The sequence below is a fragment of the Pan paniscus genome, chromosome 22 (assembly GCF_029289425.2).
Source record: "Pan paniscus chromosome 22, NHGRI_mPanPan1-v2.0_pri, whole genome shotgun sequence".
Taxonomy (NCBI): Eukaryota; Metazoa; Chordata; class Mammalia; order Primates; family Hominidae; genus Pan; species Pan paniscus.
This window is the reverse complement of record NC_073271.2, coordinates 10,991,440-11,013,969: the sequence shown is the minus strand read 5'-3', so window position 1 is coordinate 11,013,969 and position 22,530 is coordinate 10,991,440. Positions and strand designations below refer to the sequence as shown.

General features: G+C 36.2%; 1 protein-coding gene and 1 long non-coding RNA gene across 4 annotated transcripts in view; one reads left to right on the top strand and one right to left on the bottom strand.

Moving 5' to 3' along the window:
- The window catches only part of LOC117977301 (uncharacterized), a 63,218-nt gene that overhangs the window by 20,489 nt on the left and 20,199 nt on the right, over positions 1-22,530 (bottom strand). The window lies entirely within an intron of this gene.
- SAMSN1 (SAM domain, SH3 domain and nuclear localization signals 1) overlaps positions 1-22,530 on the top strand; it is a 170,790-nt gene that overhangs the window by 135,981 nt on the left and 12,279 nt on the right. For all 3 annotated transcript variants that reach the window (XM_024927031.5, XM_055105188.1, XM_003819190.3), the window contains 5 exons: positions 2,970-3,119; positions 7,440-7,569; positions 9,555-9,706; positions 19,281-19,487; positions 21,418-21,568. In XM_024927031.5, coding sequence (XP_024782799.4) covers positions 2,970-3,119; positions 7,440-7,569; positions 9,555-9,706; positions 19,281-19,487; positions 21,418-21,568 — 790 coding nt within the window. The remainder of the gene's footprint in view (positions 1-2,969; positions 3,120-7,439; positions 7,570-9,554; positions 9,707-19,280; positions 19,488-21,417; positions 21,569-22,530) is intronic.

Here is a 22,530-nt window from a genome sequence, read left to right as displayed (position 1 = left end):
ATTGCAGAAATATGCTTGCTTCATCAAATAAAATTACTTCTAAATTACAGAGTGAGTAAATGACAAAGGCAGAACTCAACCTTTTCTCTGACTCCAAAGTTTGCCATATTATCTCATAAAGTAGGGGCCACATATGCTAAGTGATTAATGACAAGTACAACAACAACTAATAAAATAGTACAGAGAAGGGGTGTCTACTAAGAAAACTGAAAATACTGTTTACCATTGAACCTGATTCAGCAGCCTCACAGGTAATATATTCTTTTTAGATCAATAGGTTTTTAGATCCTATGCTTATTTTCAAATATTTTTTGAATTGTAATATTTTAAAATAATTTAATTTCAGTAATGATCCCTTTTATTAATTTATTATGTATATATTCACATTTATGAGTAAACTTGTACATAACTATATAGTCAATCAACATTTACATAATTGTAAGTAATAAATGTAATATATACATATAAATCTCTCCCTGGCCACATATATGTGTTTATATGTGTGTGTGTATATATATGGAGAGAGAGAGAAACTGTATATAATTTTATTTTCAGTTGGCATTTTGTATAAATTTTTAATTCTCCACAATCATACATATATTCTACTGCTATTTAGTTTATAATTCTGGAATTAACCTGTACAAGATAGCTCATGTTCATTCAGGTTCATTGGTTAATAATGGTGGCCTAGTAATTTGTAAAAGAATTTAGCAAACCTAATAAAATAGTGTGCATATTTTTCAACAATCCAGCACTCATTCAAAAAATAACTACTCTATGACAGGTTTTCCCTTAGACACTCAGGAAGTACTGTTGCAACAACACATGAAAATCCTTACTTCATGCCTGGAGTCTATAGGGGAAGACAAATCTTAAAAAGACAAGAACAAAACCATAAGTAATATTTAAATAGAAATTTAATTCAGGCTATGGAGAAAGGCATAGAAAAATGTTAACACTCAAAAGACATAAACATAATTTCTTTGTAGCTTCTGTAAATAATGCTAGAAAAACCTGAAAAATATGTGTGGTACATTTTTCTGAAGCTTAGAAATGGTAGAGTAACACAAGTAGTAATTAACATTTCTTATTTATGTTAGCAAAATAATTTTATAATGAAGACAGAGAAAGTTTAAGTAGAGAAAAGAAAAAGGCTAACTCTAAAATTTTAAAGTGCTTCCGAATTAAATTTTATTCAGGGCTTTTGAATTAAGCAAAGAATCTTTGCCTTGATTTCAACCTTGAATGTAGAAATTAATAAAGTGCAATGAGGGTTTAAATTGGCTGTCCATTCATATTTATCATAGGCAATTTGGGGTAAGATATGAAGCAAAATATAATATTGATTAATAATGATGTTAACTATGTGGTTAAACTTTTATATTAAAATATTCAAGTTCACTAAAGAGAAGTTTCCCATCATTTTTTATATTCAGTGAATGACTACCTGTCCACCTATCAGTAATGGTGGGCAGTGTTAAACTAGATGTCCTTCAAGTTTCCTTTCTTGCAAATATAAGGTATTTTAGGACGTGTAACCCAAACATGTCCTCCAAGAAAAAAAAATCTGCAACATTCTACATGAGAAGTTTCATTTATTCATATAATATCAAGTGCCAGCTCTGTGCTTGGAAGTACTCTAGACACTCAAAGAAAACAGACAAAGTCTCAAGTCTCATGGAGCATGCATCATAGTGGGAGACGCAGACAATAATCAAATGAACAAACATATAATAGGGTAATGTTAACTGCTTAGAGGAATAATTAATCAGGGCCAATAAACAGGATGTATGGAAGTGTGGAGGGTGATCAATCAGAAAATTACTCTCCTATTATATGACATGTGAATAGAAACCTGGACGACTGAAGGAAGAAATTCTTGGATATCTGGCGGAAGCCAATGGCAAAAGCAAATACAAACTTGGTGAGAACCTGATAGAGAAACTGCAAGGGGGCTAGCATGGCAATACTTTATTACAGTTGTTTTCAAACTTTGGCGAGTATCAGAATCACCTGAAGAGCTTGCTAAAGCACAAACTGCTCCCAAGTGATGTTAATGCCGCTGGTCCAGGGATCATATTTTGAGAACCACTGATCTAGTGAGTGAGGGAGACTTGAGAAGTAGCGAGGGGCAAGGTGGGTGGTGAGGATATTTTATTTCATATAGATTCTATATAATGTAATATACATCACATAATATATTAATTATATTGACAGAACATTATTTTATGTTATGACATATAGAGTCTTGTGGCTGTGAACAGTGTGTTGTATTCTGAGTCATTGGTTTAACAAAATTCCTAAGCACAGACTGAAGCAGTCCAAATAAGATGTTTGATTAATATAGCATGTGAATTACATGAAGATTTCTGTACTAATGGCTGGAACTAGTTCATATTTACTATTGCTTGCGAATATGGGAAATGTGCACGCTAAGATGAAAAAAAATCTAACATTTCTCAGTGGATTTAATTAACACAAAAACTTCTTTAAAATAACCACAATCATCTCAATTTCTATGAGAAGCAAGAGGATATTTTAAGGCCTATTCAACACAGATAGATGCTACAGCCTATCTAAAGCTTCCAATAAAATATTTTTCATCTATGTAGACATAAGAACTCCTTATACCTAGTGTTTAATATTATTTGTTCATCTCAAGAAGAGGCAATAAAATGATTCTTCAATACAGCTATTTAAAAAATAGTCAAAATTCTCTAAAAGAGTTGCAGATGGGAGGCTCAAGTCCTTTAACATCACGAATTTTACTTTCTGAGTTTGTAACACAAGCAACCAGGCCTGGACAACTTTAAAAATATGTGTTATGTCCAGATTGTTAGAAATTTTGGAGGCTGCTGCACAGAATGCATGCAAAATCCACAAACTCAGAATGTTCTCTGTAACAGTGATTTCAGATCAATGTTTTTTATTGCTTTATTATTTTGTCTTTGTAAACAATTCTAAACTAGGCACGTGAAGGAGATCCCACAAATGGAAGTGGAGAACAAAGCAAAGCTTCAAATCATGGAGGCGGTTTGGGTAAAAAAATGAGAGCTATTTCATGGACAATGAAGAAAAAAGTGGGAAAAAAGTACATCAAAGCCCTTTCTGAGGAAAAGGTAAATATTCTCTGATAACCATTTGTATTTTTCTACTAAAACTTTCTTAAACTATTCAGCTAGACTATAGGAGTGCTTGGTACTTTATGAAGTACTTAAGCATTTGTTTTCTTCCTCAGTCATTATGCCCAGAACTTGGGTGGAAGGAAGTATTACTTTCATTTTAACAGAAGAAACTGACACTCAGAAAGATCATGCATCGGCTGGGTGCAGTGGCTCACACCTGTAATCCGAGCACTTTGGAGGCCGAGGCGGGAAGATCACCTGAGGTCAGGAGTTCAAGACCAGCCTGGCCAACATGGTGAAACCCCGTCTCTACTGAAAATACAAAAATTATCTGAGCATGGTGGTGCACGACTGTAGTCCTTGCTACTCGGGAGGCTGAGGAAGGAGAATAGCTTGAACCCGGGAGGCGGGGGTTGCAGTGAGCCCCGATTGCACCACTGAACTTCAGCCTGGCAGCAGAGCAAGACGGTGTCTCAAAAAACAAAACAAAACAAAAGATCATGCATCTAGAATGTGATGCAAAGAACAATGTGAAGAACAACATGTCATTAATTTTGTAGCAAGTATCAGTACTTCATTCCTTTTTATTGCCAAATAATATTTCTCCTTTTATAGATGGATCACATTTAATTTATCCATTTATCACTTAGTGATTACTTGGGTTGCTTTCACTTTTTGGCTATTATGAATAATGCTGCTACAGATACTTCTTTCAATTTTTGTGTGGAAATATTTTTTCATTTCTCTTGGATATATAGTAACTCCATGTCTAATAGAGAAACTGGCAAATTGTTTTTTTAAGCAGCTGCGTCATTTGACATTCCCATCAACAATGTATGAGGGTTCCAATTTCTCTACATCATTGCCAACACTTGTTATTGTCTGTCTTTTTAATACTAGCCATCCTAGTGGATGTGAGGTGGAATCTCATTGTGATTTTGATTTACATTTGGTTGTACTTTACGTTTCCCTGATGACTAATAATGTCAAGAATCTTTTCATGTGCTTTTTAGCCATTTATCTATCTTTATGGAGAAGTGTTTTTCAAATCCATTGTTCGTTTTTAATTGGGTTATTTATCTTCTTATTGTTGAGTTTTAAATGTTTTTTATATATTCTGGATGCAAGTTTTTTATCAGATATATGACATGCAATATAATATATTTTCTCCAATTCTGTGGATTGTATTTTTATTTTCTTGATGGTGTTGTTTGTAGCACAAATGTTCCTAATTTTATTGTAGTCCAATTATCTTTTTTTGGTCATTTGTGCTTTTGGTAACATATTTAAGAAACCATTGTCTAACCTAATGTAATGAAGATTTATTCCCATGTTTTCTTCTAAGAGGCCAATAGTCTCTTAAATTTTGGTGTATCATTTATTTCAAGATAATTTTACTGTACAGTATATAGGAAGAGTCCACCTTCATTCTTTTGCATGTAGATATATAGGTGTCCTAACACTATTTGTTGAAAAGACTATTCTTTTCCTATTTGATTGTCTCGGTACTCTTGTTAAAAATCAATTGACCATAAATGTATTGCCATAAATATATGGATCATAAACAAGTGAGTTTACTTATGGACTCCCAATTCTACTTTATTGATTTTTATGTCTTATGTCCATTCTCTTTTTCAATCCACTTCAACAGGGCTCTGTCCCCAGTACTCCATTAAAATAGCTGTCGCCGTCAGTAGTGACCTCTGTGTTGCCAGGTCCAATGGTCACTTTTCTTTCTCCTTACTACTTTTCAACTGTATTTGACCCAAGTGCTGATTTCCTTACATATAAAACATCCACTTTTCTGGTTTGTTTTTGACTGGGCATGCTTCTGGCATTTCTTCTTCCTCATAGCTTCCTTTCTTGGCTCTGCTTTCTTTCTCATCCCTTGAAACATCTTCCTGAGGCTTGTTCCTGGATGCTCCACTGAATCTACCTTCTCCCCTTAAGTCAGCTCATCTACTCTCATGATTTTGTTTTTCACAACTATATCTCTAGCTATGACCTCTTCACTTATCTGCTATATTAATACAATCAATTGCTTATTTGATATCTTCATTTAGATGTTCAGTAGACATCCAAAACCTAATATATCCAAAGCTAATATATTTATTCTCTACACTTTTACAAAAAAAATGGTTTTCTCATCCAGTATTCCCAGTGGCAGCAGACAACACTGATCCCCAAAATAAATAAAAACAAAAATATAAAAAAGAGGAAGAAAAGAAAATCTAAGAATCACCCTAAATTCCTTCTTTTTCTCACTTTTCACACTAATTCATCAGTAAATTCTCTGAATTGTATTACCACGTATATATAAACTCCCTAATTTCTCCATGTAAACTATTCCTGCTTTAGACTAAATAACCAACCTTTCTTTCCTGGATTACTATCATAATCCCCTAATTGCTTTCCATTCTTTTTATTCTTTCCCCCATAAAATTTATTCTCCATATGAAAGCCAGAAATATCTCTGACAAGTGGAAATCAGGTCATGGTTAAAATTTCAGTGTCTTCATAGTGAACCTCTTTACTTGGTGTGTTCATTCTAGATCCCAAGAAAAAGAGTAGAAACACCACAGATTTATGGCAGGAAATGCTAGGAAGGCTAAAGAGAAAGCCTTTAGACTGCAACGTAAATCTGACATCTGTAAAAGGATAAGGAAAAGGAAGAAGAATCAGGTAGAGAGAGTCTCATACTTCAGCAGAATACTGAGAAAGCTTTGGTCAGATTGATGGAGGATTCTTATACTAAAGTTTTCCATTACAGGAACCCTACATTCCACTAGAATGGGCTCAAACAATACCCCTATTTTTTCAGTTACTGAAAGGGAGCATGGCTTTAGTGCAAATGGAGTGATGGATACAGAGGGGCAGTCCTGGGGCTGTCAGTAAAGAAGGGTCCCGCAGCAAGAGATCTAAGTGGCACATTTCCATGGCCACCACACATGGTCTATAAAGCTTTTCTTGATGTGGCTCCAGTCTACTTCCCTGAACTCACACACTAATATTCTCCTTTCTCTCACTACATTAGCCTTGCTGTTTTCCCTGCACAACCCAAGATAATTCTGAGTTCAATTATTTTGCTGTTGCTGTTCCTTTTGCTTGGAAAACTGTCTCCAAAGCTTCACATAAGTTACATCTTCTCATCCTTTAGGTCAATAATTCAGGGCATATATTACTGTATGGCAGAGGTCTTTGGAGGATACTCCATTTAAATCAGCCAACCCCTAACCCTAACCTCAGCAACAAATTCTCTCACATCACCCAGTTTTATTTCTTTCATAACACTTATTATTCTCTGAAATTGTCTTATTGTGTTTAGACACACCTCCCCAAATACTCTACACAGACACACACACACGCACACACAAACACACACAGCTAACACAAGAGAATATCCTTCATTATAGCAAGCACCCTGTTATCTTGTTTACCATGAAAATCCCCAGTTCCCAGAACACTGCTCAGTACCTAGGAGGTGTTCTATAAAATTGTGTTGAATGACTGAATCAAAAAAGAAATGGATAAAAGTGGAGAATCAAACTGAGTGTATATCATTTGTGTATTCTGAAGTTTTATCAATGTTTAGAAATGCTCACAAATAAAGAATGTTGAATTACATTCTGATGAATATTAAGAAATTCATAGGTTTAATCCAAACTATTGAAATATGGAAAACATTGGAGATGTTTTCAAGAAAATATAATTTGTTTTGAAATTGTCTGTCTTTTCTAATTTTATGCAAGATTTGCTTCTCACTTGACTAGGTCGCAAGCATGGTATTAGATTTGTAAAGCTTTTTAGATAAGCTTTGCTTTAGAATTGCAAAATGTACATGTTTTATTCATATCTAGTGATCTGGTAGGATGCAAATAACTGACATGAAACAACTATGCAGAGTTTAAGCTTGTAGGATCAGATCTCAATGGATTAGTAATGGTGGTAAATAGAGCATAAGGACAACATGAAGAAGTAAAAGTGCTTTAAAAGATAAACCATAGATGTCAATAAATCTAACACTTTTGATTAAATAATATTGATATGATATTCATCCTAGTTTGTAAAAATGAGCCATTATAATTTCAACTGAATTTTACAAAAAGAATGTGTCATCTGAATAATTTTTCCAAGTATATTGTGAAAGGTTTTGCTAGAGATTGAACTGAAGATGAACTACTTTTGTATTTTATCCTTATGTATCCTTAAGTATTTTATTGCTAAAATATGTCTTGTCTATTAAATCAATGTACACAATGAACATCTCTGTGGAAATCTTCTTTCTGTACCTAACCTCTGATATGTTTTCTGAAGGATGAGGAAGATGGAGAGAATGCCCACCCATATAGAAACAGTGACCCTGTGATTGGGACCCACACAGAGAAGGTGTCCCTCAAAGCCAGTGACTCCATGGATAGTCTCTACAGTGGACAGAGCTCATCAAGTAAGGCTAATCAATCAGGGACAAGATCCTGGGTGTGAGGTCTGGGTTAAATTAATTAAAAAACAACAAGTTAAATCAGCCACAAGGTTCCAGCTACTTGATAAGAGAAATGGTAAAAATGTAAGATATATTAAATCTATATAGAGTTGCTATTGTTTAAATAATACATAATATATTTGACACAGTTATAAACTGTGTTAAAACTTTTAACACTGTAGTCAACGGGGCTCCTGGGGATATGCCTCAAAAAAGTCATATTAGGAGATTAAATCTGCATCTTTAAAATAAAAACCTTTGTTGGAGCGAGCCAGCTTTATCTTGAGTCAACATATTTCAAAATGACTTGAAGTATTCAGATAAATGAAATTTATTTTCTGCTCCATTCTCTGTCTCTTTCTTTCTCCCTTCCTCTTCCCTGCGTCCCCCTCATTCTTTCTCCCCCGACCACTTTCCTTTTTTCCTGAAGTACTCTGAAAAATGTAGCACATCTGCATCAATTTACTTTTACTGACATTTACTTTTTAGATCTTAACCCAGCATTAATCAGTAAAGAGTGAAGCAATATGCAAATAATAAATGGTAGGACTATGACCAATTAGGTGGCAAAAAGGGATCCATAAGTAACCAACAAGGATTTTCTAATGAGGATTAATATTTTTTCTAAGAAGGAAATCACTCAGGATTTAGTCAAATTTCCAGCTACAATATTTGGATGAAACGGTTGATATTGCAGGGTGCCTTATGACTTTTTGTATGTAGACTGTTATACATCTCTCTAATCTTTTCAGGGTTTTTAAATGTTTTTGCAAAGTTTGTTTCCCATTTCCTTTTAAATCAACTGCTTCTGTTATCTGAAGATGTATGGCAAGACCAGATGTTTCAAATATCCTGAGTTTTATTCCTATTTTCCTATTGGCTGTAGAATAGTTATTTTGTGACAAAAGCTAACACAGAAACATTTAAAGAATGTTTTTTGCATGTATGAAATTCAGATCTCATTAGTATTAATTTCTCCTGGAAGTTTACAAACTCTATATTGTGATGCTGGATGTGGGGAGAATTTTATTAACTAGAATGGACTGTGAAAAGCCCTGGTCTGGAGTTGTCATGGAAGGGAGGGTGTGAAGAGATGGTGGTCCATTTTACCATTACTGTATACCACTTAATTTATGTGATTAGATGCAACTCATCTGTGTTTTACATCAGTTCACATACAATGTGGAGCATCTTGAAGGAGCTATACCTTATTTCCACAATGCATGGTAGTGAAACGTGGGCTATTCCCTCACTGAACAGAGTGATGAAAGGCTTGATTGAAGGAAGATGTGAAGTGATGACTGAGTATGAGGGTGGGGGAGGAGAATTACTTCCACTGGGAGCCATTCTTGTTCCCAGACAGGTGACAAAATGCTATCTCTTTTCTCTGTTTCCTGAAGTTTAAGATCAAAAATAAGAGGACCAGACAACAAGGATTTGGAGCAGTTTTAAAGGCCCAGTTTAGAAGTTTCAAACCACATGGGGATGCAGATATTCACACACACTTTCTCCTTCCCTTACACTCATACAACAAGCAAAAGTGCCACCTGTTATGACAGAAATATTGCCCCAAAATGGCCTTTGGTACACAGTGGGAACTCTGGGGAAGAAATTGTAGGGAACTTTGTAATGTGATGCTTTTGGCAAGTGTCCAATACTTAGTACATTGTGTACTGGATCCGATTACGGAGACTGAAGTGAGAGGGTACTTGGGTTAGTGGTAGAGGAGAGAGTGGCCAGATTGGCAGGAAAAAGGTTAGAAATGGCTCAGAGGACAGACGTCACTGATGGAGAGTAACTGGCAGACAGACACCAGGATGGGTCAATTAGAACTTCCTCATGAGCCTGGCATCCAGTGTTCCAGCATTATCAATACTTAGTTGTGTCCAGATGATGATTCAGAATGCTATAAGTCTTCCATGACAACTGTGAACTTCTGCTTTCATCAGGTGGCATAACAAGCTGTTCAGATGGTACAAGTAACCGGGACAGCTTTCGACTGGATGACGATGGCCCCTATTCAGGACCATTCTGTGGCCGTGCCAGAGTGCATACGGATTTCACGCCAAGTCCCTATGACACTGACTCCCTCAAAATCAAGGTGAGAGGACATCATATCCCACCTTCTGAATGGTTTGTCAAATGCTGATTATATGATCTGTTTCAGCAAGTATAAGCAGTGGGAAGACAGTGTGAGTGTGTTCTTCCCAACAGTAGAAGTGGAGGCTAGCTTACAGTGCTAAGAATTTTTTTCTTTTTTTGAGACGGAGTCACTCTGTTGCCCAGGCTGGAGTGCAGTGGCGCGATCTCCACTCACTGCAACCTCCACCTCCCGGGTTCATGCCATTCTCCTGCCTCAGCCTCCTGAGTAGCTAGGACTACAGGCGCCTGCCACCACGCCCGGCTAATTTTTTGTATTTTTAGTAGAGACAGGGTTTCACCGTGTTAGCCAGGATGGTCTCAATCTCCTGACCTCGTGATCCGCCCGCCTCGGCCTCCCAAAGTGCTGGGATTACAGGCATGAGTCACCGCGCCTGGCCCAGTGCTAAGAATTTGAATAAAATATGTGAGGTGGAGTCGGGGTATCGGTCTGTTCAGGCTGTTAGTGTAAGTTGTTATTATGTAGATGATTCAGGTTCAGAGTCTATCAGGGAGGAAGGAATTCTCTCCATTTTCCTGAAAACCAAAAGCCTCACAGTTGCTGAAGGTGCCCAACTCTGCCTGATACTTGCAGGAATAGAAATAATGAAGAGAGAGGGAGACAAGGTGCAAATGTCAGGCAAGAGCTGAGCAGAGCAAAGGCCTTGGGAACCAGACTTGGCAGGGCAATTCCAGTATTTTTTATTTTTATTTTTATGTCCATAGGTTATTGGGGAACAGGTGGTGTTTGGTTACATGGGTAAGTTCTTTAGTGGTTATTTGTGAGACCCATCACCCAAGCAGTATACACTGCACTCTCTTTGTAGTATTTTATCCCTCACCACCTTCTCACCCTTTCCCCAAGTCCCCAAAGTCCGTTGGGTCATTCCTATGCCTTTGCATCTTCATAGCTTAGCTCTTGCTTATGAGTGAGAACATACGATGTTTGGTTTTCCATTGCTGAGTTACTTTACTTAGAATAATAATGTCCAGTCTCATCTTGGTCACTGCAAATGCCATTAATTCATTCCTTTTTATGGCTGAGTAGTATTCCATTGTATATATATACACCATGGTTTTCTTTTCCTTTCCTTTCCTTTCTTTATTTTCTTTTCTTTTTTCTTTTCTTTTGTTTTTTCTTTTTTGATGGAGTCTTGCTCTGTCACCAGGCTGGAGTGCAGTGGCACAATCTTGGTTCACTGAAACCTCCGCCTCCTGGGTTCAAGCGATTCTCCTCCCTCAGCCTCCCGACTAGCTGGAGGCCACCACACCCAGCTAATTTTTGTATTTTTAGTAGAGATGGGGTTTCAGCATGTTGGCCAGGATGGTCTCGATCTCTTGACCTCGTGATCCACCCACCTCAGCCTCCCAAAGTGCTGGGATTACAGGCATGAGCCACCACGCCCAGCCTATACCACAGTTTCTTTATCCACTCACTGATTGATGGTCATTTGGGTTGGTTCCACATTTTTGCAATTGCAAATCGTGCTGCCACAAACGTGTGTGCAAGTATCTTTTTTGTATAATGACTTCTTTTCCTCTGCATAGATACCTAGCAGTGGAATTGCTGAATCAAATGGTCGTTCTACTTTTCGTTCTTTAAGGAATCTCCACACTGTTTTCCATAGTGGTTGTACTAGTTTACACTCCCACCAGCAGTGTAGAAGTGTTCCTTTTTCAGTACATCCATGCTAACATCTGCAATTTTTTAATTTTTTGATTGTGGCCATACTTGCAGGGGTAAGCTGGTATCACATTGTGGTTTTGATTTGCATTTCCCTCATCATTAGTGATGTTGAGCATTTTTTCATGTGTTTGTTGGCCATTTGTATATCTTCTTTTGAGAATTGTCTATTCATGTCCTCAGCCTACTTTTTGATGGGATTGTTTGTTTTTTTTTCTTGTTGATTTGAGTTCATTGTAGATTTCGGATATTAGTCCTTTGTCAGATGTATAGATTGTGAAAATTTTTTCCCACCCTGTGGGTTGTCTGTTTGCTCTGCTGACTGTTTCTTTTACCATGCAAAATCTCTGTAGTTTAATTAAGTCTCAGCAATTTAACTTTGTTTTTATTGCATTTGCTTTTGGGTTCTTGGTCATGAAATCCTTGCCTAAGCCAATGTCTAGAAAGGTTTTTCCAATGTTATCTTCTAGAAGTTTTATAGTTTCAGATCTTAGATTTAAGTCCTTAGTCCATCTTGAGATGATTTTTCTATAAGGTGAGAGTTGTGGATCCAGTTTCATTCTCCTACATATGGCTAGCCAATTATCCCAGCACCATTTGTTGAAAAGGGTGTCCTTTCCCCACTTTATGTTTTTGTTTGCTTTTTCAAAAATCAGTTGGCCGTTAAGTATGTGGATTTATTTCTGGGTTCTCTTTTCTGTTCCATTGGTCTATGTGCCTATTTTTTTTTTTTTTTTTTTTTTTTTACCAGTACCATGCTGTTTTGGTGACTATAGCCTATAGTATAGTTTGAAATTAGGTAATGTGATGCCTCCAGATTTGTTCTTTTTGCTCAAGTTTGCTTTGGCTATGCAGGCTCTTTTTTGGTTCCATATGAATTTTAGAATTGTTTTTTCTAATTCTGTGAAGAACGATGGTGGTATTTTGATGGGAAATCTGTTGAATTTGTAGATTGCTTTTGACAGTATGGTCCTTTTCACAATATTGATTCTACCTATCCATGGGCATAGAACATGTTTCCATTTGTTTGTGCCATCTATGATTTCTTTCAGCAGTGCTTTGTACTTTTCCTTGTGGAGGTCTTTCACCTCCTTAGTTAGGTATATTCCAAAGTTTTGTTTTTGTTGTTTTTGCAGCTATTGTAAAAGGGGTTGAGTTCTTGATTTGATTCTTAGCTTGATCACTGTTAGTGTATAAAAGAGCTACTGATTTGTGTATGTTAATTTTGTATTCAGAAACTTTGCTGAATTCTTTTATCAGTTCTAGGAGCTTCCTGGAAGAGTCTTTATGGTTTTCTAAGTAAATGATCATACCATCAGAAAACAGTGACAGTTTGACTTCATCTTCAGTGATTTAGATGCCCTTTATTTCTTTCTCTTGTCTGATTGCTCTGGCTAGGACTTCCAGTACTGTGTTGAAGAGGAATGGTGAGAGTGGGTATCCTTATCTTGTTCCAGTTCTCAAAGGGAATGCTTTCACCTTGTCCCCATTCAGCATTATGTTGACTGTGGGTTTGTCATAGATGGCTTTTATTATATTGAGGTATGTTCCTTGTATGCCTATTTTGCTGAGTTTTAATCATGAAGAAATGCTGGATTTTGTCTAATGCTTTTTCTGCATCTATTGAGATGATCATGTGATTTTTGTTTTTAATTCTGTTTATGTGGTGTATCACATTTATTGAAGTGCATATATTAAACCCTCCCAGCATCCCTGGTATTAAACCCACTTGATCATGGTGGGTTATCTTTTTGATATGTTGTTGAATTCAGTTAGCTAGTATTTTGTTAAGAATTTTAGCATCTATGTTCATCAGGGATATTGGTCTGTAGTTTTCTTTTTTGGTTACCCTCTTTCCTGGTTTTGGTATTAGGGTGATACTGGCTTCATAGAATGATGTAGGGAGGGTTCCTTCTTTCTCTATCTTGTGGGATAGTGTCAATAGGATTGGTACCAATTCTTCTTCGAATGTCTGGTAGAATGCTGCTGTGAATAGGTCTGGTCCTCAACTTTTTTTGTTGGTAATTTTAAAATTACCATTTCAATATCATTGATTGTTATTGGTCTATTCTGGGTATCTAATTTTTCCTGATTTAAGCTAGGAGAGTTGTATCTTTCCAGGAATTTATCCATGTCTTCTAGGTTTTCTAGTTTATGCATGCAAAGGTGTTCATAGTGGCTTTGAATGATCTTTTGTATTTCTGTAGTGTCAGTTGTAATACCCCCTGTTTCATTTCATATTGAGCTTATTTGAATTCTTACTAATGGTCTATTAATTTTATTCATCTTTTCAAAAAACAGCTTTTTGTTTCATTTATCTTTCATATTTTTTTGTTTCAATTTTATTTAATTCTGCTCTGATCTTGGTTATTTCCTTTCTTCTGCTGTGTTTGAGTTTGGTTTGTTCTTGTTTCTCTAGTTCCTTGAGGTGTCACCTTAGATTGTCCATTTGGGCTCTTTCAGACTTTTTGATGTAGGTGTTTAGGGCTATGAACTTTCCCCTTAGCACCACCTTTGCTGTGTCCCAGAGGTTTTCATAGGTCATGTCACTATTGTTGTTCAGTTCAAAGAATTTTTTAATTTCCATCTTGATTTCATTTTTCACCCAGGGATCATATATTTGCATGGTTTTGAAGGTTCCTTTTGCAGTTAATTTCCAGTTTTATTCCATTGTATTCTGAAAGAGTGCTTGATATAATTTCAATTTTTTTATATTTATTGAGATTCATTTTATGGCCTATCATATGGTCTATCTTAGAGAAAGTTCCATGTGTTGTTGAATAGAATGTATATTCTGAGGTTGTTGGATGGAATGTTCTGTATGTATCTGTTAAGTCTATTTGTTCCAGGGTATAATTTAAATCCATTGCTTCTTTGTTGACTTTCTGTCTTGATCACCTGTCTAGTGCTGTCACTGGAGTACTGAAGTTCCCCACTATTACTGTGTTGCTGTCTATCTCATTTCTTAGGCCTATTAGTAATTGTTTTACAAATTTGAGAGCTCCAGTGTTAGGTGCATACATGTTTAGGATTGTGATATTTTCCTGTTAGACAAGGCCTTTTATCATTGTATAATGTCCTTATTTGTCTTTTTCAACTTCTGTTGCTTTAAAGTTTGTTTTGTCTGATATAACAATAACTATTCCTGCTCATTTTTGGTGTCCATTTGAATGAAATATCTTTTTCCACCCCTGTACCTTAAGTTTGTGTGAGTCTTTATGTGTTAGATGAGTCTCTTGAAGGCAGCATATAGTTTGTGAAATCTTATCCATTCTGCAATTCTGTAACTTTCAAGTGGAGAATTTAGGCCATTTAATTCAGTGTTAGTATTGAGATATGAGGTACTATTCCATTCATCATGCTATTTGTTGCCTGTATACATTTTTTTTGGTTTTTTGTGTTTTTTAAATTGTATTTTTGTTTGATAGGTCCTGTGAGATTTATGCTTCAAAGAGGTTCTGTTTTGATGTGTTTCCAGGATTTGTTTGAAGATTTAGAGCTCCTTTTAGTGGCTTGGTAGTGACAAATTCTCTCAACATTTGTTTGTCTGAAAAAGACTGTATCTTTCCTTCATATATGAAGTTTGATTTTGCTGGATACAAAATTCTTGGCTAATAATTGTCTTGTTTGAGAAGGCTGAAGACAGGGTCCCAATCCCTTCTAGCGTGTTGGGTTTCTGCTGAGAAATCTGCTGTTAATCTGATAGGTTTTCCTTTATGGGTTACCTGGTCCTTTTGTCTCATTGCTCTTAAGATTCTTTCCTTTGTCTTAACTTCAGATAACCTGATGACAATGTGCCTAGGCAATCATCTCTTTGCAATGAATTTCCTAGGTTCGTGTTTCTTGTATTTGGATGTCTAGATCTCTAGCAAGGCCAGGGAAGTTTTCCTTGATTATTCCTCCAAATACGTTTTCCCAACTTTTAGATTTCTCTTCTTCCTCAGGAACACTGATTATTCTTATGTTTGGTCATTTAATATAATCCCAGACTTCTTGGAGGCTTTGTTCATATTTTCTTATTCTTTTTCTTTGTCTTTGTTGGTTTGGATAATTTCAAAGACCTTGCCTTTGAGCTCTGAATTTCTTTCTTCTACTTATTCAATTCTGTTGCTGGAACTTTCCAGAGCATTTTGCATTTCTATAAGCATGTCCATTGTTTCCTGAAGTTTTGATTGTTTTTTATTTATGCTATCTATCCTTGAATATTTCTCCCTTCACGTCTTGGATCGTTTTTTGGATTTCCTTACATTGCGCTTCACCTTTCTCTGGTGCCTCCTGGTTAGTTTAATAACTAACCTCCTGAATTCTTTTTAAGGTATATCAGGGATTTCTTCTTGGTTTGGATTCATGGTGGTGAGCTAGTGTGATTTTTTTGATGGTGTTAAAGAAGCTTGTTTTGTCATGTTATCAGAGTTGGTTTTCTGGCTCCTTCTCATTTGGGTAGTTTCTGTCAGAGGGAAGGTCTAGGACTGAAGGCTGTTGTTCAGATTCTTTCGTCCCATGGGGTGTTCCCTTGATGTAGTACTCTCCCCCTTTTCCTATGGATGAGGCTTCCTGAGAGCAATCTGTAATGATTGTTACCTGTCTTCTACATCTAGCCACCCAACTAGTCTACCAGGCTCCAGGCTGGTACTAGGGGTTGTCTGCACAGAGTCTTATGATGTTAACTGTCTGTGGGCCTCTCAGCTGTGGATGCCAGCACAGTATTTAGATTGTCTCCTGTTTACTGAAGGAGGAATTCACTTCCTTCAGGGGATCTGTGAGTCCTCCCAGGTTTCCTAATTTATTTCTGCAATCGTTCTGGAGCCAAAATTCATGATGTGAGCATCCACACACTCCTCTGCTTGAGTTGGAGCTGCAATCTGGTCCTGCCTGCCGTCTGCCATGATGCCCCGGAAATGTCTAGTACTTTTTAAGTTGGTTGCTATGAGTAACCAGAGACCTTTCTCCTGGTGATATTCCCTCCTGAATTCCCCCTTCTTACTCTTATCCTCTGTATTCATTCTCTATTGCTGTGTAACACATTACCTCAAGCTCAGAGGCATCAAACAACACAAATGTATTGCTGGCTCACAGTTTCTGTAGGTCATAATTATGGGCTCAACTGAATTCTAAGAAAGCTGTGATCTCACCTGAGGCTCAGGGTTCTCTTCTGAGTTCACTGGCTTTTGACAGAATTCAGTTCCTTGTGGTTGTAGGGCTGAGGACCCCATTTTCTTGCTGGATATCAACTGGAGTCCATTCTAAGCCTCTAGATTCCACCAGCCAAGGCCCTCTCTACAATACGGCAGTTGGCTCTTTCAGGATGAACAGGAAAAAGCTCACTCAGGCCTTAATCTTTTTTTTTAAGGGATCCTACCTGATTTGTCAGACCCAACAAGATAATCTCCCTTTCATTAACTCAAAATCAAATAATTCAGTACACTAAATGGATCTGCAAAGTCCCTCCTATTATATAAGGGTAACATAATCATGAGTGTGATATCCATCATTTTCATAGTCCTGCTCACACTCAAGGAGAGGGGTGAGTTACAATAGCACAAAGAGAAGAAGGTTTTGCGCTAAAAGAATTCATAGATGTTAAATTATTCCTTTCTAGTATCACAAAGTGCTAAAAGTCAAAGGGCATAAAGTATGAATTTTCTATATTGTTAACACTAAACCAATGTTAACTAATAATTATGATATATTATGGAGTATTTATATTATTATTTAACATTTAAGGTCTTCAGCCCTTCTCTTGATCCCTTCCATGCTATTAAATCAGAGTGAGCTCAACTGGAGAATTAAAAATGCACTGTTCCCCATAGTAAGCTCCTTAGTTATGTATATGGAATGATCTGATGTCTAAGTTCAAGTCTTGGGGAAAGGATACCCATAACCTAGTAACCATTGTGGGAGAGAGCAGTAGAAGGAAATAAACACAACACAGTTTGACTCAGGATAGTCTTTCAACTTCCGTACAATACCGTGCCAAGGGACCACTGCTGCTGCTGCCTGAGGTGAGTTTTTGTGGAGCTCTTACAGGACACAGCAGGAATTCCCCAGTTACCCATGAAAATTGAAATACTATTATTTCCATCAAGGGTCTTATCCAAAATGAAATTGAGTCTTTGCTTGATGACCTGTGGGCTTTCCTGGAATGCACAGGTATATACCTTTAAAGGATAAAGTTGCAAATTTACAAGTTTCAAGGATAATAGGAAGGATGCAGTGAAGGGTTTCCATGCCTAGAAACTTTCCAGAGCTTCAGGAGAGCTTCTCAGTCTCCCTAGCTGATACCATCCAACCTATGATTTGATTCCCTTTCATTAAAGGCAGAAAGACCCAGCCTAACAGATCACAGGACTAGACAGACAGATGATCACAAGATAGACCAGTTAGTTCAGTCATGGTGAATTATACCATTACAAGTAAAATTTGTTTTTTAGATGGAAGAACACACATTCCCAGAGCAGCAGGAAAAAATATTTTTAGTAGCAGGCTTGATGCTTAGTTTGTTTGAGGATAGACACTTAAAAAGGGCAAAAATATTAGAATCTGTAAAGTCCTCTCTGGGGCAGAAAGTTTTAAGTCTCAAAGGAGGAACTATAACTCTTGAACATAGGCATCCTATTTGCATAGAAATAAATTTTCTTTACAAATAAATATCCCCATGAGGTTTTCTACCCTTGCCAATAACTGGCAGCCTATAGTTAATTATGGTCTTAGATGTGAGTAAAGAAAAAGACCAATTGGTTTGTCCATACTGATATGATTCATTCATACTTCAATCTAAACTTTGCTGTGAGCTCAATCTAAATGTTATCTCTTCTTAATAAGAGGAGAGCATGAATACCTTAAAAAGAATTAAGTAGCATAATTTATCGTTAGTGTACACATACTTTTATGTGAATTCTGCAAAATTTCTTTATTTTAGATGAATGAAATACTTGAAATGGGTTTATTTTATACCATAGATAAATTTTTCAGATGCACTAGAAATATATAGAGTAACAGACTTCTCTTTCATCTCCTTCCCCAGCTAGGGAGCACCTCCTGGAATGATAACTTGAGCTTTGTTACATATATATTACTTTGACAGTATAAATAAAAAGAGCATCAGTTTTTGGTTAAGATAACTTGGACTTGAGTTCTGGTTCTGCCGTTAACTTCCTGCAAGCTCTTGAGAAGTCATTTAATATCTCTGTTTCTTTTTCTATAATATCTACATTAATAATGATGATACCTCCTTTATGTATCTAAGAGGTGTGTTGTGAGCAAAAATAACTTAGAGTAGGCAAAAGTGTCTTGTAAATTATACTGCAGACTCTACAGTTATAAGTTGATAAATTGATACAATAACAGAAACAGAAACATGTCATCAAACTATGTGAGAGCTTTTTGTCAAGAATGTTGAAGTTTTCTTCATTATAACTAGTAAGTAACTTCTTTGAATTTTTTTTAAGATAGGATCTCACTGTGTTGCCCAGGTTGGAGTGCAGTGACATGATTACAGCTCACTGCAGCTTTGAACTCCTCCCACCTCAGTCTACAGATACATGCTACCATGCCAGGCTAATTAAAAGAAAAAAATTGTAGAGATGGGATCTCACTTTGTCACCCAGGCTGGTCTCAAACTCCTGGCCTCATGCAATCCTCCCACCTTGGCCTCCCAAAGTGCTGGGATTATAAGCATGACCCACCATGCCACCAGCCTGAACTTTTGAAGCAAGTGAATGTTTAGATTTGTTTCTGTTATATCTGAACCCCTTTAGCATAATGTCCTCATTATTCTAGTTTTCTATGATTTCATTCTTTCTATCAATGAGGTTCTCTGAAATCTAATGTGTATGGATTTCTTTGCCCTTAGAAAGGAGACATCATAGACATTATTTGCAAAACACCAATGGGGATGTGGACAGGAATGTTGAACAATAAAGTGGGAAACTTCAAATTCATTTATGTGGATGTCATCTCAGAAGAGGAAGCAGCCCCCAAGAAAATAAAGGCAAACCGAAGGAGTAACAGCGAAAAATCCAAGACTCTGCAGGAGTTCCTAGAGAGGATTCATCTGCAGGTGAGCAAATCTGTGTTGTGTTTGCTTTTGGAAGCATGTAAATGGAAACACTGAAGGGAGTGGATCAGTATTTGTGTTGCATTGCTTAAAAATACAAGACTTGCAAGCAAAGGAAAACCTGTTTTCCTAGAAGAGCTCTTATTTCTCTTTTATTACTTTTTTATGCAAGGACAAGTCTTGATATAATATCCCTTGGACTATACCTTAATAGTATTTAGCAGTGACAATAGAGATTGATGTTGAGAAAATGCAGTGAAAAATGAAAAATATCTAGGAGAATAAAAAGCCCTAAGAAAATGTCTAAACGAGAATGGTAAAGAGAGTATAAGGAATAAAGTAAGTCTAAAAAAGTGAAAGGAAAAATGAGAAGGGAATTGTATTTTCTACAAAGCAGAGATCAAAATCAAGTTGAGAGAAGATAACTGAATACAATCATTTTAAAAGTAATTTGAGGGAAACGGTGATCATCAAGCCCCATAATGATTGTGTTAAGGAAACTGTGTTGTCTGTATCTGTAACCCAATTATGATTTTCTTGTTATATTACCAAAATTCTTTTGAAATATCTACCTTGTTAAATAGTGTGTACATACAATACACCTAGTATCAATCAATTTACATTTTTGCAATCCATTTCTAAAATTAACTCAGCAGCACTTTGATAGTTTTCAAAATTCACCAAGACAATAGTCAATTACACTTTTCTTAATTGTTTTTTTCTGAATTATCTAGTTATGTTCCTGTCTGTAAACACAGTATCTAAGCCTTCCTATATTACTATTGGTGCACCTCAAATGGGATATTCCTATGAGAATGTACGGGTTAGCATCTTGCCTCTGAATCTTGTTCATTCTGTGACCTGTGAGAAAACCAAGGTCTATGAGACTGAAATGACTTCCCCAAGAATGCACAGTTAAATGGTTATATGTCAGAACAGGAAATTTTTTCTTCTTTATTCTAATTCAGTGCTGAGAATATACTTTTTTAAAGAAAGAATTGTCATTCTTCTTGCTTTTCTTCCTTTTTTTTTTTGTTAAAAAGGGGTGGTCATAAGTTCTCCCTGATTACTTAAAACTTTTAGACTTCCTCTTATTCTATTTTAGTAATTAAAATAAGGATATTGAAATTAGAGCAAGTAAAATAGGAGGAATCTGAGGAAGTTGAAAAAGCACTCGACTTCACTTAATATTTTTATTTTGTTTGAGAGGATAGAGGTTTCAAAATAACATACAGACTTTGAAATCAGAAACCTATGAATTTTAAACTAATACATATTGATTCAAATGATGGACAAAATATACATGCTGAGAAAACAATTCTTTCCCCAACTACAGTGCTTCTATGCTTAGTAAAAGCTTCCAATTAAATAGAAAGTCTCAAATTCTTTTGGTTTACATAATGCCTTTCAATCAAAATGCTACACTCACTTTTTTGTATAGAATGACATCTGTTTCAAACTCATTTTTTAACCTACCCCTAGAATGTTTTGAGAGTAGATGCTTTTGCAATCATGAAAACAAGAAGAGATGTAGATTCTGAAATATTACTGTAGCATGCTACTCTGCTAGAGGCATTTTATTGATAGACTTAAAGTAATGCTAGTTCTGTCAATTTAGTTAGTTGAGAAGTGAAACATTTCCAAATGGGATGCATGATCCAACTATTTAATTTATCCATGATTTGGAATTGTATAGCTTAAGGTAATTATTTCTTCTTTACATTTGGCCTTCCAAAAGGCGAGAATTATACAACATAATCATTTAAGAGCCCTGGAGTTCATATGTCAGAAACGAATACAAGTGAAGTTAAGTAAAAGTTCTATTGGCACCTTTGGTCCCTATATGCATCTCTATACTTTCTTTAAATCTAAAGAGAACTAAAAATAAAATATTTGAATCTGACTAATTTGCTTTATATTTTTTGTCTTACAGGAATATACCTCAACACTTTTGCTCAATGGTTATGAGACTCTAGAAGATTTAAAAGATATAAAAGAGAGTCACCTCATTGAATTAAATATTGAAAACCCAGATGACAGAAGAAGGTTACTATCAGCTGCTGAAAACTTCCTTGAAGAAGAAAGTAAGTGTGTACACCTACTCTTCTCCCCAGCTGATAATCAGTTTAATGTAAATAGTATAATCATTAGAAACAAAGCCCCAGTTTTATTTACTGAGATCATGAAAGCACGCTTTCCCATAAAATAAGTATTTTCATATCAGTTTGAAAACAATAACTCTGGTCAAATATGTAATTAGGAAAAGGAACTTATTTCCTTATTGGACTCAGGAAATGAAAGGACTTTTCTGGGTACCTCATTTCCACTCTGCAAAGCTATTAATTTACATGCAAGTGGATGCCTGCATTCCCAAAGACTGAGGGAGTTAGAGACAAGTATTTAGTAACAGCATAAGCCATTAGTGCGAAATGTCACACATGGCTTCTGTAGAACAACACAAGGCTTTAAGATAATGAGCCTTCATGGCACACAGGAAAACTCATTTTATGACCACATAGTCACATCTTGTACATGTTTATAGTACTCTTTCAAAATGTTATAATAGCTTGCAAAAAAATTCAGCTCTCACTTTTACTATCTGAGATGGTTCTCTGTATTTGTAAATATTAACTGAAGATGAAATAATCATGGAGATTTACAGAATACTGTCTACAGCAACCAGGCTTGTAAAGATAGGATAGCTTTTATTTTTTATAATTATCCATCCAGACTGCCTTTCCTGCCAAATCTGGTCAGGCCCCCAAACACTGAGGTTAGGGTGTGCCAAACTCTGCAAGGAGTATTTTGTGAGCAACCAAAAGGGGAAAGTCTAACTTTAAAGATAAAAAGGAACTTAGATGATCAAATCCAGCCTTCTCTATCAAAAAATACTACTACTAATAATAATTACTAGTATTAATATTATTAGTTTTTGAGATGGTGTCTAAATCTGCTGTCCCGGGTGGAGCGCAGCGGTGCGATCTCGGCTCACCGCGACCTCCGCCTCCCAGGTTGAAGCGATTCTCATGCCTCAGCCTCCTAGTAG